General features: G+C 33.2%; 1 protein-coding gene across 3 annotated transcripts in view; it reads left to right on the top strand.

Annotated features, from left to right (window-relative positions):
• LOC308640349 (protein disulfide-isomerase TMX3-like) overlaps window positions 1-16185 on the top strand; it is a 35611-nt gene extending 19426 nt beyond the window's left edge. For all 3 annotated transcript variants that reach the window (XM_081312289.1, XM_081312290.1, XM_081312291.1), the window contains 8 exons: window positions 2417-2483; window positions 6711-6809; window positions 8496-8553; window positions 8736-8789; window positions 10075-10131; window positions 11559-11688; window positions 13048-13116; window positions 15260-16185. In XM_081312289.1, coding sequence (XP_081168415.1) covers window positions 2417-2483; window positions 6711-6809; window positions 8496-8553; window positions 8736-8789; window positions 10075-10131; window positions 11559-11688; window positions 13048-13116; window positions 15260-15523 — 798 coding nt within the window. In that variant the 3' untranslated portion in view covers window positions 15524-16185. The remainder of the gene's footprint in view (window positions 1-2416; window positions 2484-6710; window positions 6810-8495; window positions 8554-8735; window positions 8790-10074; window positions 10132-11558; window positions 11689-13047; window positions 13117-15259) is intronic.
• The last annotated feature ends 1212 nt before the right edge of the window (window positions 16186-17397 follow it).

The following is a 17397-nucleotide window of genomic DNA, read 5'->3' as shown; positions in this document are numbered from 1 at the left end:
ATAAACTTCATAGACAGGGGATGCAATATTTTAAAGAAACAAGTAGTCCCAGAACCCAATGACAGCAAAGAAAAATGAGTAGAAATAACCAATAATTGAAGTAGGAAAACAAAGGAGTAAGTAATTGTGTCACCTGCTTAGGAAGTAATCAAGGTGAGGAAGTAACCACAGTGTCCACCTGGATGTGGTTGTTTTTGAGAGGAGTAATGGGGATAGATATTATATGGTGTCATTTGAGAGATCAATGGCAGATAAGAACATGGAGACCACAGTATGAAAATTTTTGCTTTGCAGGGTACCTGAGAAATTTGACAGTAACAAGGGAAACATAAAGGATATCAAAGGAGCTTTTTTTTAACTAGTATAAGTTATCAAAATGTTGAAATATTTTTATTTTCACAAAGGTAAGTCATATTATACTTGTAAATATTTTTAAAATGTCTTAATGTTTAAATATTTTGATGTAAGAAGATTACAGACTTACCTAGAAGCTACATTTAATGTTTCCTGCAATGTATATGCAGGTGTTTATGCTATAAATATGTACTCTGATCTGATTTTCAACTCCTTAGAGTACCGCAGGCAAGTTTTGGTCAATCTAAACTCACTTTTAGTTTATGTAGTTAGGTGTAATTCAAGTTATTTTGCAGCATATTCTTTGTTTATACTTTTACTTTTGGCAGACAGGGGAAGATGGAATGGAAAAAGGGCCAACTTTGCCATCAGATCTCAAACAAGTGTCTCAAAAGGTTACGTTTACGTATGGAATGCCAATATGTGATATAAAGCCTAAAATGAACTTGAACTAGAACTTCTAATTGTTTGTTATCTCCTAAGTCCAGTGGAACATTCTTTTTAATATTAGAGAGTTTGTGGTGAATCCTTATCTATAGAGTCTTCTTGGCACTTTCTCTTAGACACCAGGGCTCTGAGTAGGCACAGATAGCATCTGCTACATGGGCACACTTGGTTATTATGTATTACGGTTGATGTTGTTATTAGCTCTGACAACTAGTTTCTTTAAGCAGTTTTAAATTATTCTTGGAAATATCAGTCTTTGTCATCTCTTAGTTCTGAGTATCTAGTTGGCAAAGAGTGCTTGGGGAAATAATGGTTATTGCAAAATATTATAAGGAGTTTTACTCCAGTAGAGAGAAATCTAAAAAGGGCTAAGTCCATGATTTTTATAGTTCATCCATATTTTGAATATTAGTGTTTTGCCAGAGTTTTATTACCTTTACAGTTAGGATTTATGAAAATTCTAGTTGGTGTTGTAGGAGGATAAGAGGGGTGAATTAAGATAGTTTCTGACTTCAGAATACTTTAATGTGTATGGAGAAGAGTGACATGTAGACAGATGACTGCAGTATAAGATAGTGAGTTTAAAGGAGCACAGGGGAGAAAAGTAGACTGAAGTATGTGATCCTGGATAGGTACAAGTCTTCAGACTACTTTAGTCGTGTTCTAGGACAAACCACTCATATGTCTTTGAAAGAGAGACATGCTGAATGGTGAAAAATTATTTCATACATCTGTGTGGGTCAGTTGACAAGAGCAGGTAAATGGGGCATGTGGATTATAGAGCCCCACCTAAGAGCTTTACCACTGCCTGTAAGTAGGTGTTTTTTAAATTTATTTATTTTTTCTGGTGCTATATCATTTTTTTAGTGGTAATGTAACCAAATCATTGTATCTTATCTTCTCCTTTCCTTTATTTGTAATTACTTTCATTTTGCCATGCTCATAATAATTCTCAGTGGCTTTATCTTCTGATCTCATTCTGATTCTCTACTATAATTTTACTCCTTTAAAATTAGTACCATGTAGGTATAAGAAGCAATTACTTCCTGAATGAATTCATTATTATTGAGACTGTTGTAAATTGCTTATAAAACACTTTATAGTTTAAATATGCTCTCATTCATTATCTAATAGAACTCATAAGTGCCCTGTGGGGGGAAGTGGTCTGAATGTCCTTATCTCACAGAGGAGGAGGCAGATTCCTCTAGAAAAAGTGTTTGGCTCATTATCACACAACTGGTGAGTGGCTGGGAAGAGCAACCCAGATGGGCTGATTGGCACTGTGCCCTTGCTGTTCTGCTGAGTGCTGTGATTCTCATGATGGTACCTTTAGGTCTGTTCTCAGTTTTAAGAATAAATCCATTGCTTTCACCATTGTCAACTGGACAGTGTGCCAGTGTGTGTAAGGAAATTCAGACCCAATCTTTAGGTGAATCTTGGATTGATGCTACTTTTTTAACTTTGAAATGTTTTGATAACTTACCTTTCTCTTGGGGGGGGGTGGTTTGTGTAAGCTTGTGCAATGCACACTTGGTATCTTTCAATACTTGAAACCATAGCTATCAATTAAAATTTTTTAGTGATAAAAGTTATTTACATTTCTGATGTTTTGCAGTATGTGACCCTAAAAGAGGTGCCCGCTGTGCTTGTTTTCAAAGATGAGAATTACTTTGTTTATGATGGTAAGTTCCAAAGTTTTAATCCATGCAGAACATTTTAAAATTATATGTTATATATTGTCTATTACAGGAGGCGTTGATAAGATTTTTTAATAGTTGAATGATTAATGTGTTTTTGCCCTTCAACTTTAGTTTTTCCATTTCTTATACTTTTATTCTGAATTTAGAATAAAAAATTAAAAAATAGTAATTTTTTGTCAAATTATACGACATTTTGAGAAGTAAACCATATGCAATTTCTATACATTACTTTACAAAAATGTTCTGAATTAATCTTAGCCAATACCTAATATTTCAGATATATAAAAAGATGAAATAATAAAACATCTTCCGTAGTAAAGCCTTCATAAATTCCTTTCCAGCTGCATCTCTCCCTCATCAGAGAAACCCATTCATTGAACAAATACTTGATCTGTTTTAAAAAGTATTATTTTGATGTCAGATGTACATTATAAAGAGAATGATATGATGAAATCCTGCATACTTATCAGCAAGGTTTTTTTTTCACCCCCAAGCACAGAACTAAAAAATGTAACTAAAGGAAAACCTAACCCTCTTTATATATTACAAACAAACAAACAAACAAAAAACCCCAAGAGACATTTTATAAACTCCTGAAAAATAGTAGCTGCAACATTATTTAAAATAGCAACATAAAAAATGGTAAACTGAGTTGAATCCCCTAACATATATAATAAAATTCATAACCCATTTACTTGAAGCACTATACAAAAGCAGGAACAGAATCTCTAATATATGACAGTTAAAGACATAACATGATGCAAAGAGAGTTAACTTTAGCCACTTTTTTCTTTTTTATTATTTTATTTATTTTAATTAGGTATATATGACAGCAGAATGCATTTTGATTCATTGTACACAATTGCAGCACAGCTTTTCATTTCTCTTGTATTTATCAAGAATACAGACAACAGTAAGTTTTGGTGAGAATGTGGGGGAAAAGGCACACTCATACATTGCTGGTGGGGCTGCAAATTGGTAGAACCAATCTGGAAAGCTGTATGGAGATTCCTTAGAATACTCAGAATGACCATCATTTGACCCAGCTATCCCACTTCTTGGTCTATACCCAAAGGACTTAAAAATCAGCATACTATAGTAACACAGCTACGTCAATGCTCATAGCTCAATTCACAGTAGCTAAACTGTGGAACCAACCTAGATGCCCTTCAGTAGATGAATGGATTAAGAAACTAGTATATATACACGATGAAATATTACTCAGCATTAAAAAAGAATAAAATTATGGCATTTGCAGGTAAATGGATGGAATTGGAGAATATCATGCTAAGCGAAGTAAGCCAATCCCAAATACCAAAGGCCAGATTTTTCTCTGATAATTGGATGCTGATTCATAATGGGGCGAGGGCATGGGAGAAATGGAGGAACTTTGGGCAAAGGGGAGGGGGGGTTGGAGGGGGGTTAGGGAGGGTGAATGGTGAATAGGTACAGGAAAGATGGTGAAATGAGATGGACATCATTACTCAAGGTACATGTATGACCGCACATGTGATGTGATGCTACATTGTGTACAGTCAGCAAGGTTTTTTACCACATTTACTTCAGCTGTTTTGGTTTTTTTTTCCCCTTCTTGAAATATTTTAACGCAAATCCCAGTGTTATTTTATCACTTTGGTGCTTCATATACCAGTCTTTTAAAATGTGAGCCATATGTCTTAGATAGCCTCATGCTGTTAGAACAACTTGGATGATTATAATTCCCTAATACCATCAATCCCTACCCCCATGGTTCCCAGACTGCTGAGTACTGTAGGTAGTGCACCTGACTACCTGGGACCCCAGGAGATAATTTAAATTTCAGGGGAAGGGGAAGAACAAGACATCTGTTGGACCCTACATAACTGCTCCAAGATGAAAGTAAATGCAGTCTTAGCAGCCGTCTCAGTTAAAGTTTAACAAAAAACTGAGTTTCTCATTCTCACTAGCCAGTGACTTGTGGCTACTGTGTTGGAGAGCACAAATATGGAGCATTCTGTTCACTACCAGAACATTGTAGAGTGTGGTTGTTTTTCATGTTGAATTAATTGTACTATGGAACAGAAAGGAAACCAGAACTAATTGAGAACAATAGACTTTGAATTTCTTAATTCAAATGTAACAGAAGAGTATCCAGTGAAAGAATGTTTTTAATTAAAAGGAACATTTTCTTTTGATAGTCATATGAAAGTTGAGCATTTCTAATGTTAATTATCTTTAATTACAAGAACTGAATTTAGTTTCTTGTAGTAGAAGTGTATAGAGGGCATGCTATCTCTCTACTTAACCTGAGGTTGTCCTTTTATCCTCAAAGTAATCTATGAGGAAGTTAATATGGTAGATTGATTAATGTCCTAAAATTAGGGCAGGTAACTGATAATGTTAGATGGTAGAGACATGTACAATTAGTTTTTTATGTGGAGTGTTCAGTCATTCATTAGAATGTTTATTAAATATCTATGTTAGACATCAAGCTTAAAAAGGAACTTAAGAGGAACTTGCATATATGAAAAGAGAGGGAGATAGTTTTTATCTATTCTGTCTACTCTTTGATTATAGTTCTCTTTGTATAAGCATTTTCTGTATATTATTTATTAAAATAATCATTTAAGATTAATATTCTTAGTAATTTACAAATTGATTAAAGCATGAAGACATTTTTCCCCCCAAGTTAAAATGTGTAGTCATTGGGATCAATGTTGATCATACAAATTTCTTACTCCCATCTTATATGAGTTTCTTAACAACGTAGAAAGCAACTTTGTTTCTTTGTTTTTTTGGGGGGGAAGACATCAATTTAGATTTAGATTATTCTTTGAGTCTGCATAAGAAAGTACCCTATTCTCATTTCTCTGTGTTTTCAGCTGTGGAGACTTCTGTGCTTGAGACAGGATTAATGTGAGGTTTCTACATTTATAAAGGCCAAGCTTTTCTAACATGGAGTAGATGGTATTTAGAGCCTGCTTGGAGCCTTCAGATAGACTAGGGGTTATCCTTTAAATATTTATTTTAATAATTATTGATAATATGTTTAGAAGCATTGGGTTAAGGGTTTAGGAGGATGGTTTATTTTCTAATGAGTTTCCAGTTTATCACTTTGAGAAATCTGTACAAAATTTGCTTTTGACATAGAGTGAAGATTGTGTCCCAGAAAGCAACTTCTAGTTTTAGGTTTACTTTTCTGATTTATAAGTCCAAATGCATAAATACTTTCAGATTTGCATTATACTACTTATATTTTGATAACTTGAAAACGTTTGTTTAGCAATGCAAGTGACATAAAGCATACCTTTCAAGAAGTCAGTATAATACAGTTTTCAGCCAGAATTATTGATAGGCTTTAAAAGATGTTTACAATTGGCTTTTTTTTTCATACAATTGTAATTACTTCAGAATTACTTGAATTATATTTTTAATCAGGATATAATATTTCTTTTGAATATTATCTTCTCTATCTGCTTTCCACAGGAAGTATTTGATGTTGGAAAAAAGCTGATATGCTCTGGTTTTATGTGTGTGTTTAAGTTGTACATACAAAAAAGATTTCTAAACTAAGAAAAATTCATAAAATAGAGATGAGCAAAAAAATTATAATAAAAATGCCATCCATCATACAAGTGAAGGATAACCATTTAGGAGTACATGCTTTTATTTATTTATTTATTTATTGAGAGAGAGAATTTTTTAATATTTTTTTGTTTTCAGTGGATACAACATCCTTTATTTTTACGTATTTTTATGTGGTACTGAAGATCGAACCCAGCGCCTTGCGCATACCAGGCGAGCGCCCTACCTCTTGAGCCACATTCCCAGTCCCTATGCTTTTATTTTGTCCTTTGTTACTATCTTGTTTAACTTTGCAAAGTTAGTTATAATACTCATTCATTTATATTAAAATTTATTAAATTTTTAAAATTTATAAATCATCCTTCCCAGCATGTACCAATATGCACTTATTTTGATTTAGGGCATTTCAATTGTTTTTCTTACTTCAAATTATTTTTTGTTGTTTTAGTGATGTTATAAGTTGCTTTGTGCTTTAATCTTTTTGTATATCTGATTGCTTGCTTACCATAAATTTCTAAAAGTACTATTTATGGATTTAAGATTATATTCTTTGTCAGATATTTTATATGTATTGTCAGATTAAAACATTGCAACTTTGTTAAACATACTGGTACTACAATTTAGTCATTTTGTTTTGTTTTTAAGAATATGAGGATGGTGACCTGTCAGGATGGATCAACAGGGAGAGGTTTCAGACTTACCTTACTATGGATGGCTTCCTCTTGTATGAACTCGGAGACACAGGTAACAAACATATGTACAGCTCTTCATTACTCTTTGGGATTCCTTAATTGACTAAAATCGATTTCTAAAAGAGATGGATCATTATCTCCATTTCATGAAGTAAACTTGAATGTTAGTACTGCTTTTGAGAATAGAAACTTATTACCAAATATACTTGTGGGGGGCAGGTCAAAGATTAGCTAAATACAGGGCTTACTAATCAAACTGATGACAGGAAATCAAAAGGCCTGGATAGGAAGGGATTTGAAAAAGTTATCTACCAAGAGGCTATCCACAGGTTTTGTATAGGAGTTGAAGTAAAACTTATCAGAACCTTATTATAAGGTCTACTTGTACTTATGGTGGGTGGGGGAATGAATCAAACTGGCAATTTCTTAAAGTTACATGATTAAAAATGACAGACAAAGCAAATATGAACATAAAAATGGAAGTTACAAGAAGTTAATTACATAGTTTTATAGATGCAAACTGCAAAACTTATATCATAAGTTTTAAGCAGAATCGTTTTATAAATATACAGCAAATGAGAAATCATGGCTTCTCTTGCCATTTTTGTTTTAATTCACAATGTTAAGATTAAGCCTTCTGTAAATAGCCTAGTGTCTGGCACATTATTTGGCACTCAGTAATTGGTAAATTAACATGAAAAACTGTTCCTGTGTTTCTTGAATCTTTTTCGTACATGTTGTAGACATTGTGAATAAAGGAAACTAATGAGGCATGTAAAAACTAAGAAGCACATGGTAAAAAAGCAAACACTGAGTAGTAAGTGAAATATTTTAAGAATGGAAATAATCACTGTGAACTAATGTTTTCAGCAGAGTGTTAAAAGTATTCAAGATTGTGTGGACTTTAGAGATGTGTGTAAGCAACATTGGGGGCAATAGAAGCCATGTGTAATGTGAGGAGGATGTTGAAAGACTATTAACTTAATCTTGCTTTGTATACCTGCTAGGAGCCACATAGTATCCCAGTATTTTTGTGTATATAATCTCATTTTCCTCTCAATGACTCTATAAAATAGATACTAATTTCTTGGAGTAGACTGAAGCTTGCTGAAGTTGTTACGTAGCTAATACTCAACTGAACCTTACCATTGCTCTCCCAGGGCTTGAATAGTGCCAAGAACATAATGTCCAGCACTGATGATTATATCATGCTAATCCTCCTAGAGCTTAATCACATACATTTGATTCATGTTCTATTTAAGATTAACATGAGACATTTAATTCTGTTTATTATTACTGGCAAATAGGCTACATAAAAACCATCTTACTGTTACATTCATTTTCTTTTTACTAACAACTATAACAATTCTTAGTAAACTTTTTACCAATTCACTTCTTATGGTTTCAGCTTTTAATAAAAAATGATCTTAATCATTTTGTAGGTAGTGTGAAAACACAATTTGGGTATATAAATTGTTAATGGATTTACTATTAACATTTTGTGAGTGAGTGCTTGGAGAGAAATTATCACTTGAAGTTGACTAATTCACTGATTCTCTCTGATTCAAATGCATGTTATACTATAATGTGCTAGTTTAAGGAAGTTTAACATGTACGATAATTGTAATTAAATTTTAAAAACATTTTTTGCTATAATTCCTTATTCTCAATGAAAATGATAGTTTAAAAGTTGTTTAATAAGAGTTATTGAACTTAGATATGTCATTCTTAATTTCAGGAAAGCTTGTGGCTATTGCAGTTATTGATGAGAAAAATGCATCAATTGAACATACCAGGTATAGTTGCCTTGAAATAGTTTTAAGCTTCTAATGTCATCTAATTCAGACTACATGTGGCTTTAAGTCAACTTGATACAGTAGTATTTTACTTTTGCTACTGCCCTTAAACAAGGTGGAAGATATTTGATACTTATATGTTTCAAGTGATGAATTGAAATATTTATGTATTTGTTCTACAGATTAAAGTCAATTATTCAGGAAGTTGCAAGAGAATACAAAGGCCACTTCAGTAGGTATGTGCTTACATTCTGGAAGATTTACTTATTTTTGTTTAGTTTTATTTTGTAATATAGTAAAGCAAAAGTGGTAGTATAGTTTGAGCATCCCTAGTCTGAATATTGAAATGCTCTAAAATATAAGACTTTCTCAGCTCTGACATGTCACTTCCAATGGAAAATCTCACATTTGACTTCATTTGATGGGTAACAGTCAAAATGCAGGTGCACTTAACATATTGTGTCGCATTCCCTTCAAGCTGATTGAGGTATGTATGAAACAAATGAATTTCATGTCTGGATTTGGGTTCTGCCTCCCATATATTTCATTATGTATATGTAAATTTTTCAAAATGATAAAAAAAATCTGAAGCATGACTGGTTGTGAACATTTCAGGTAAGGGTGCTCAGTCTGTATTCTGGACTTCCCAAGGTAAATCAGGGAACTGAAGTATGGTAGCTTGTAGCATTTCAGAGTTTTCTGGATCTTGAAATTGACTGATAGTGTGTCTTACAAGTTAGGAAAAGAATGCAGCCTTATTTATAATTTGTATCATACCTGCTTTCTTATAGTATTGAGACAGGTTTTATGGAAGGAAATAGATGCTCAGATATTCATAAATTTGAGGTTATGTTACATGAGCTGTCAAAAGTTAGAACAAAACTATAAAGATAATTGTAACAAGAACTCAAAGAATAACAATATAAACATGTCATCAGAAATACTTTTGCTATTTGCCAAATCATTCTGTATGTTGCTGTCAAAAAAGACTGTGAGGGTCTGGAGTTGTGGCTCAGTGGTAGAGCGTATGCCTAGCATGTGTGAGGCACTGGGTTCAAAAATAAAAATAAATAAAAATAAAGGTATTGTGTCCATCTACAACTAAAAAAAATGTAAAAAGACAATGTGTCATTTTATATTATTTGATTTTTGTTATCTTATTCCAAATCTAGTGAAAGGTTAGTAAGCCTACAAAATACACAGTAGGTTGTATCTTCCGAATGGTCCAGTTTTAGAGTAAATAGGTATTTTATCTTAAAACATATTTCTGCTAGACAGGATTTTATTTCCACGCATCTAACCATTTATAAATGGAGATGTCTTAGAATTTGTTAGTGCTATTCATATATTTGTCTCAAAATCCAGTAGAAATCAGATTTCCTATGTATGTATATTATGTGATTCATTCAGTAGATATTTACAGCTTATATACTTATCAAGCCCTGAAGCTATTTGTTGTATTGGTTGGCTTTTTTTATTTTTTTAAATATTATGCTCTTGGTTTTTGTTGTTGTTTGTTAGGGATTTTCAGTTTGGCCACATGGATGGAAATGACTACATCAATACCTTGCTGATGGAGTGAGTAAAGTGCTGGGTGATTTTGCTATCACATCTTTAAATTTGTTTTTGAGAGATAGGTTTAACAGTTAAAAAAAAAGCTGTTGGTATATTCTGATGAAAGCAGTCTTTCATTATTTTACTTTAGTTTCTAAATTCTGTATATGAAACTTACTGTGTTTTAGTATTGCTGTATACTAAAAATATTTGTCTCCCAGCTCAGTGTTATAATTCATACTATTCTGAAATGACATTATTCAGAAACTCTGATTTACATACTTTAACAAGTTCATTTTTAATAGGTATTTATAACTATTAAATATAAAATTTTGAACATTCAAGAACTAACTGCAATTATACAAGAATTTATTTTAATAGATTAAAATAACTATGTAGGGGAAAATGTGATTTTATAATTATTTAACCTAGTATGTTTTTGTAACTATTTGATATTAACTCTCTCATTCTAATAAGGATTTGAGAGTAGTTTGCCGAACTATGTTGTGGACCAGATATAGAATACAATGAAATCAAGAGAATGAAAAAGCACAGTTTCTCTGTAGAGTATTTGAAATAGCTGACCCTAAATTTTTTAATACTCAAAGTGGAAAAACAGGTTTTTTTTATGCTCTCCCATTGTTATAGGATACCTGTTGGTTTTAGGAAGTGTATGGTTGACCTCATCAACCTAAGAGAAGTTTATGAAGGGGACACTCTGCAATAGAATTATATTTTCATGTCCCAGGATACAATTTGCCTTGTTGAGGGTTCCAAGTACACTTGAAAAATACATGTGTTCTGATGTTGTTGGGTAAAGTTCCTACACAGTGTGACAAAGGGAGAACAGAGAATTTGCAATAGTGTTTTCTTGACTACGTATGATAAGGTACATGCAGAATGCTAGGCTTGAGTTATCTCGTATAATTTTTGTAGCATTGCCCGCTTCGTTCCATATGAATAATGTTGTGTGTGTGAAGCTTAGTTACTTGCTTGACATACTGTAACTTTCAGGGAAAGCTCCAAATTTGAACATTCGAAGTGGGCCTCTAGAGGCCACACTCTTAGCCTGATTTTCTGAATGCTGTGTAGCTAAGGTGGGTTGTGTATGATTAACAATGATAGTATTTGAAGTGGACTTATGACAAGGAGGAATCTGTCCCAGCAATTGACATATCATATATCATAATGTTTATCTTTACATTTAATCATGATTACTCAGCTCTCTGTTATATTATACATTAGAATGTTTTTCATATAATTTAACTTATATAATAAATTATATATTATTTCATATAATATAATTTAATTTCAAATTGATACACAATTTGAAATTATAGGTGAAGCTATTGATACAGCTTCCTTTTTCTGTAATTATTGAGATATAAAAATTCCAGAATATTTGTTATCAATATGTTTAATGTTTATTTGATTTCTTTTTATGTTTTCAGTGAATTGAAAGTCCCAACTGTAGTTGTACTGAACACATCAAACCAACAATACTTTGTGCTAGATAGACAGATTTCAGATGCCAAAGACTTGATCGAGTTCATTAATAACATTTTGGATGGCTCAGTAGAAGTAAGTGTTTCAGTTCTCTTTCAGAGGAATGATAGGAAGTAGAAGAGAAGCAAGTTGTTTTCATACTTCTGATTCTGAAAGGAATAGCAGGCCCTTGCTGAGGGGTGAGAGGGAACATTCTTCCATGTGATGGTCTCTCCTTTCATAGGCATTGTCACATTCTCTCAGACATAGAAGATCTTCTATGGAAGTAGCTAACAGGTGGGAATGCCCCATTGGAGGGTAATTTGGAGACATTTGGGGTGCCACAGTGATGGGGGAGGTGATACTGGCTTTTAGAGTTGGCTCTGAATGCTCAGAGGTCCTATATTGTGTGAGGTAATCCCTGACTCTAAATACTGCTTAGTTCCAAAAGGACCATTGAATTAAGTTATGAGGATGAGTTTTCTAGGAAAATTTGTGAAGAAGACTACAGTTTCTTAAGAGGTAAGGATATTCATTAAGAATCAAACCCCTGTGGAGAATTTCAGATATAATCTTATAAAATATATCTCAGAAATAAGTGAATAAGTTGCCTTAGTAATGTATTGTTTTTTTGTTTTTCTATAAATCTTAAGTGGGTTGCCACCCTTAGCATTAAAGGATCATGTTTTTCCTTCCAGGTCACAGGTTGTAACTAGCACACATCTTAATAGACTCAAAGAAAATAAGAGACTTTATTGCTTTCATGAAGTTTAATTATTATTATTTTCTGTAGATACTCATTTTCAGCTTTACACAAACCTTATTTGAAACATAATATGCATATCTACCTTGCATCAAAGTCGAGAAGTTTGTAAAACCCTCTTAATCACATAGTGGGAATTTTATGTTTGCAGAAATAGTATTTTGGTTCAAATGAAACTTGTCTGTATGAATGAGAACCCTTCCATTGTAAGTGAGCGGATGGCTTGAACTGTTTAATAATACAGAGATTACACTGGTCCTCATAGGTTGGTGATTCAGAGTGGGCCAGAGTTCTTGGATGGCTGAGACCAGGGATTGGATTGATTTTCATCAGGAAGTTTTTTCTCTTTGCCTTTCAGCACTTCCTTTTGAGCTTTATCCTCAGGGAGACTTTCCCCAAATGATAACAAAGGTATCCTATAGTAGTTCTAGTTCAGCAGTCCCAGATCTAAACTCAAAAATTGGGCATGCCTGGATTTAGGGAGTAGGTCAGGTTCAACTAAGCTGCATGGATTATGAATAGGAGAGAATGAAATTCTTCAGAAGAGAATCAGGTTGTGTTAACACAAGAAGACAAAAAAAAAAACAGCAAATGTGTTAAAATGGCTTTTTCAGGTGTTTTATGAAACATTTTATAGTCAACCTTTTGGCCTCCGATAACATTTTAATTTCTGTTTTCTTATTAAATTGAAGGCCCAAGGAGGTGATAGCATTTTGCAGAGATTGAAAAGAGTACTGTTTGATGCCAAGTCTACTGTTGTGGTAAGTTGGACAGTTTGTTTAGTGTCATTGGAAGCTTAGAAAGTATGGGTTCTTCATGTCTAATGAGGGCGAAATAGAGAATTTCAAAGGATTTGTTCAAAGTGTGTCTTCAATTTGAAGGGTATGAACTGCATCCATCATAGAAATTAAGTTTCTTTTTTTTAATATTTATTTTTTAGTTTTCAGTGGATACAACAACTTTATTTTATTTTTATGTGGTGCTGAGGATGGAACCCAGCGCCCCGCGCATACCAGGCGAGAGCGCTACAGCTTGAGCCACATCTCCAGCCCCAGAAATTAAGTTTCTCTAATTATTTCCATATGATTGAAGAGATTACTGAAATTCAGAATCACAGAATGCACTAAAAAACTATTTCTCCAACCTACTGAAAATTTAGATAATAGGAAATTTTTATTTCTACTAAGCATTGTTTCCTGTGAATTGGTCATTTTTGTTGAAAAAAAAAGTCTCAAGAATTCCTTTTTTTTTTGCAATATTCAAAGTAAACTTCCAGATCTTAAAGTTTTAGGCATCCCTGTGATTTGTATAGTTTACCCAGATCTTTCCTTTTATAGTTTCATTTTTGAAATATGTTTCCTTAGCTTTATTCACTCACTTCTTACCTGATTTTTTCTGCCATTCTAATTTCCATCTGTTTTTACCATATGAAACTTCCATGCAGTCTCACTGATAGCCTGCTGATAGTTGAGTCTTCTTGTGTATTCCTTTGGATTTCTTCAAGGAATCTCTTCTTCGCCATTCTCCTTTCCCTGCTGCTGTGATACTTACTACTTCCCCCACTTCCACCCCATTTCTCCAATAATCCATGCCTTTCCAGTGTCTCTTTCTGTTGCCCACTTGAGTCCTTGGAGCTGAGCCTTCTTGCTTGTAAGTGTATTCTAAAAGCTCATTCTCATTCCCCAGCTTCAATTCTTAGTCACCTTGACAGTAGAGCCTGTTAAAATTTGCTTGAGGCCTAAACTTAGTTTTAATTATCTATCATGAGCCATGCCATCAGCATTTTCACTCTTCCTAGCTGAAAGCAGGCATGCAACTATAGCTAGCCTTCTCTATTCTGAGAAGTGACTCTCATAATCTATGGCTTACCATGCATAACATACTGTTTCTTCAGTTTATCAGTGGCATTTCTTAATTTTCCTGTTGCCACCAACATGGATTACACATTATCAAACTATTTCTCCTCTTTACCTGGTCTCCACACTTCGCTCTTATTGGTCTCCATTCCATTCTGTAAACCACTAATGCCTCTAAAATAATCAACTTTGGCCATTGTTCATCCTTTTTCCAGGGATGCACATCAGAATGTGAATGAACTCTGTCCATCTAAAATACTTTCTCATTGTTTTTAAAATGTTACACAAAGTTTCCTGGATCTAATTGCAAGTACTTCACATTATGCCTTGTTCTGCCTCTTTCTTCCTTTTCCTATTTCTACCTCAAAATATAACCTGACTCTGTGTAGCCTTCTTCTGTTATCTTAATCCAAAATAATGATCTTTCTGAACTTGTGTATATTGTTCTTGTGAGTTACAAATGCAACCCATAAAATACAATGTAGTGGAAAAAACATTTCGTAAAATTTCTTTTGTTTTTGTGGGAGCTAAGGAGATTACATATAACATGAGGGAAACTAATAAGTGAATGATGATTTACTGCTTACCAGATGAGTAATAAATGATAAAAACATCATGTGAAGGGAATATGTATATACTCTCTTCATGGTAAATAACTCCATCTTTGCCATGAGCATCAGATTCCTATAGTTCAATGAATAGCTCAAAAACTGGCAGGCATAGTAATCACCTTAAAGAGACCTTTCAGTTAAAATGAGAAAAATGAGTTTTTTAAAAAGGGATTTAAGCAACTTGGTACACACACACACACACACACAAACACACAAAAGCATGTGTGTGTGCACATTTACATGCATGGATGCTGAATCTCTCTCTTATGGTGTCTTTAGCATGGTAGTTATTGTTTAAGTGTTGACATTTAAATATTGACATTTCAAGAAAGTTGATAAGCAACAAGAAGAAATTTGCAGTGGTTTTAAATTTATTGTGTGCTTTTTATATCAGAATTACATCTGAGGGCAACTGAGTTTTAATTATCTTTCCTCAGTTGATATTCAGGAGCTCGCCACTTATGGGCTGCTTTCTCTTTGGCCTGCCACTGGGTGTCATCAGTATCATGTGCTATGGAATCTACACAGCTGACACAGACTCAGATGGAGGTTATATGGAAGAGCGATATGAAATGTCTAAAAGTGAATTTGAAATCCAAGAACAGCCAGAGGAGAACACAGATCAAGAGCCAAATGGTGGTGATTCTACAGCACCTACTGCCCAAGAGCCCAAGGATGTGTTAGAGAAAAAGAAAGACTGAGACTTGACAAGTATAAAACATTTGATAGGATTTCAAATCATTAAAGAGTCTATTTATTGGATATAGATATTTAATCATGATCTTTACAGAAGAGAACATGTTATTTGTACTTTGCTAATATCAACTGCATGGATTCAAGTAGTCCTTCTACAAAGGGGGAGATATTTGGAGTAAAGAAACGGTGTATCTAAAACAAACAGAATCAAACCACTCCATCAGAGTTTACCTTATAGATGTTATTATAATAGGTCAGTTTTATTTGCATGTTTCTCTATCTGAATATTCTGTGACAAAGTTAGGATTCTTGGAGAGAATATTTAAATTGGTCATTCAGGTAGAAAGTACATGTCTGATAGAGAAAAAAATAACACATCTACCTACAGCTATCCATTCTCATATATTTTGCATAAGATTTGTATGGACAATGTAAGTCTTTAAAAGTTAGGCACTTTAAGGAAAACTAATAACTTTTTCCATGTATCACATTAAGATTACAAGGTTAAAAGTGATGTGGTTTTATATATAGCATAGTGCTTTTATTTTGTTAGTTATTTTTAAAGGAGAGGAAATGTTACTTTTTAACTTTATACTTGGTTGCATTATTATAAAATTTTCATATGAGCCTGTATAGTGTGTGGGGGGAGTTTTGTGGTTGACCTTTGCAAAATAAGCAGGTTGTGCAGGGAACAGTAACTTCAGCCCGTTCCTGGGAATGCTCTCTAACCACTTGTCTTCATCAGTCATTCCAGGAAGGAAAGGAGCTATGTCAATCCTGTCTTGCTTAGCTTTAGCCAAAGCAGTTTAGGATTTTTGTGTTCTTTCTTTTTTATTTTGTATATTGAAATTTCTTCTAAAATTTCATTTGATTAAAAAATCTGGCTTTTGAAAAGTAATATATCATATTTTTGTTTGTGGTAAGTTTATAGCAATTTAAAATCTGAATTATCGCACATCTATTTTGTAATGCCATTATGAACACATGTTCATAATGAGTAATGAGTGACATAATTAGCATGTCAAGCAGTGTGTCACACACAGTGAGAAAAATAGAGATGGCTGGTTACTTTCTCTGTTCTCTGAGTTCTGTCATCCATTTCAGTGAGTATCTCTAATCTCATTTATAATGAAACAGTGTAGGAATTCTAACATAGTAATATCTAAAAATTGGTATTTTGCAGTAAGCTTGATATGCTTATTGTGGATTAATTTGTTATTTTTGAGGCCTTCGTTTACGTAAGTTTGGAATTTTTACTAGGTAACTTATTTAAGTACTTATTCTTTAGTTTTATTATCCATTGTAAAGATTGTCTTGATTGTATTAAAAATGTTTAATCATTTTAAAAATATGTAATTTATGGTCCTTACACTGAAGTTATTTAGGGTTTTGATTGCCAAAGGCAGCTTTTGGTTGTTTCTGATGCCATACTAATCTGGACTAACTGAAACTCTTGTATCTTAAATGCTGCAGAATTACAAATAATTGTTTTGTTGTGTTCATGTGTTCTTTTAGCATATAATAATTAAATATCCATCTTTAATGTTTGACCCCTTATTAACTTTTTTAATAATGAAATAAGTATGTAGTCAGAGAGAATTTCAGGAAATACTAAAATGAAAAGTTCTCAAATGGAAATTGGTCATAAATGCTGTTAATTCAAAAAGGAGATTCCTCTGCATAGAATACAGAGAGTGTCTTTCAGAAGATAATAATGTTCCCAGTGATCAGACTGGTTTTGCAGTAGAAAAAACTTAGATAAGTATAGATGCCTCATTTAAGACTCAGTTTATTAAAGAAGTGAAATAAAATTACAGAAAATGTCATTGATTTTTTTCCTTCATGTTTATCACTATCAGATGTTAGTTTGCATATTTTT

The sequence above is a fragment of the Spermophilus citellus genome, assembly GCF_964194105.1.
Source record: "Spermophilus citellus genome assembly, contig: SCAFFOLD_113, whole genome shotgun sequence".
NCBI classification, from domain to species: domain Eukaryota; kingdom Metazoa; phylum Chordata; class Mammalia; order Rodentia; family Sciuridae; genus Spermophilus; species Spermophilus citellus.
This window is presented reverse-complemented; position numbering and strand designations above follow the sequence as displayed.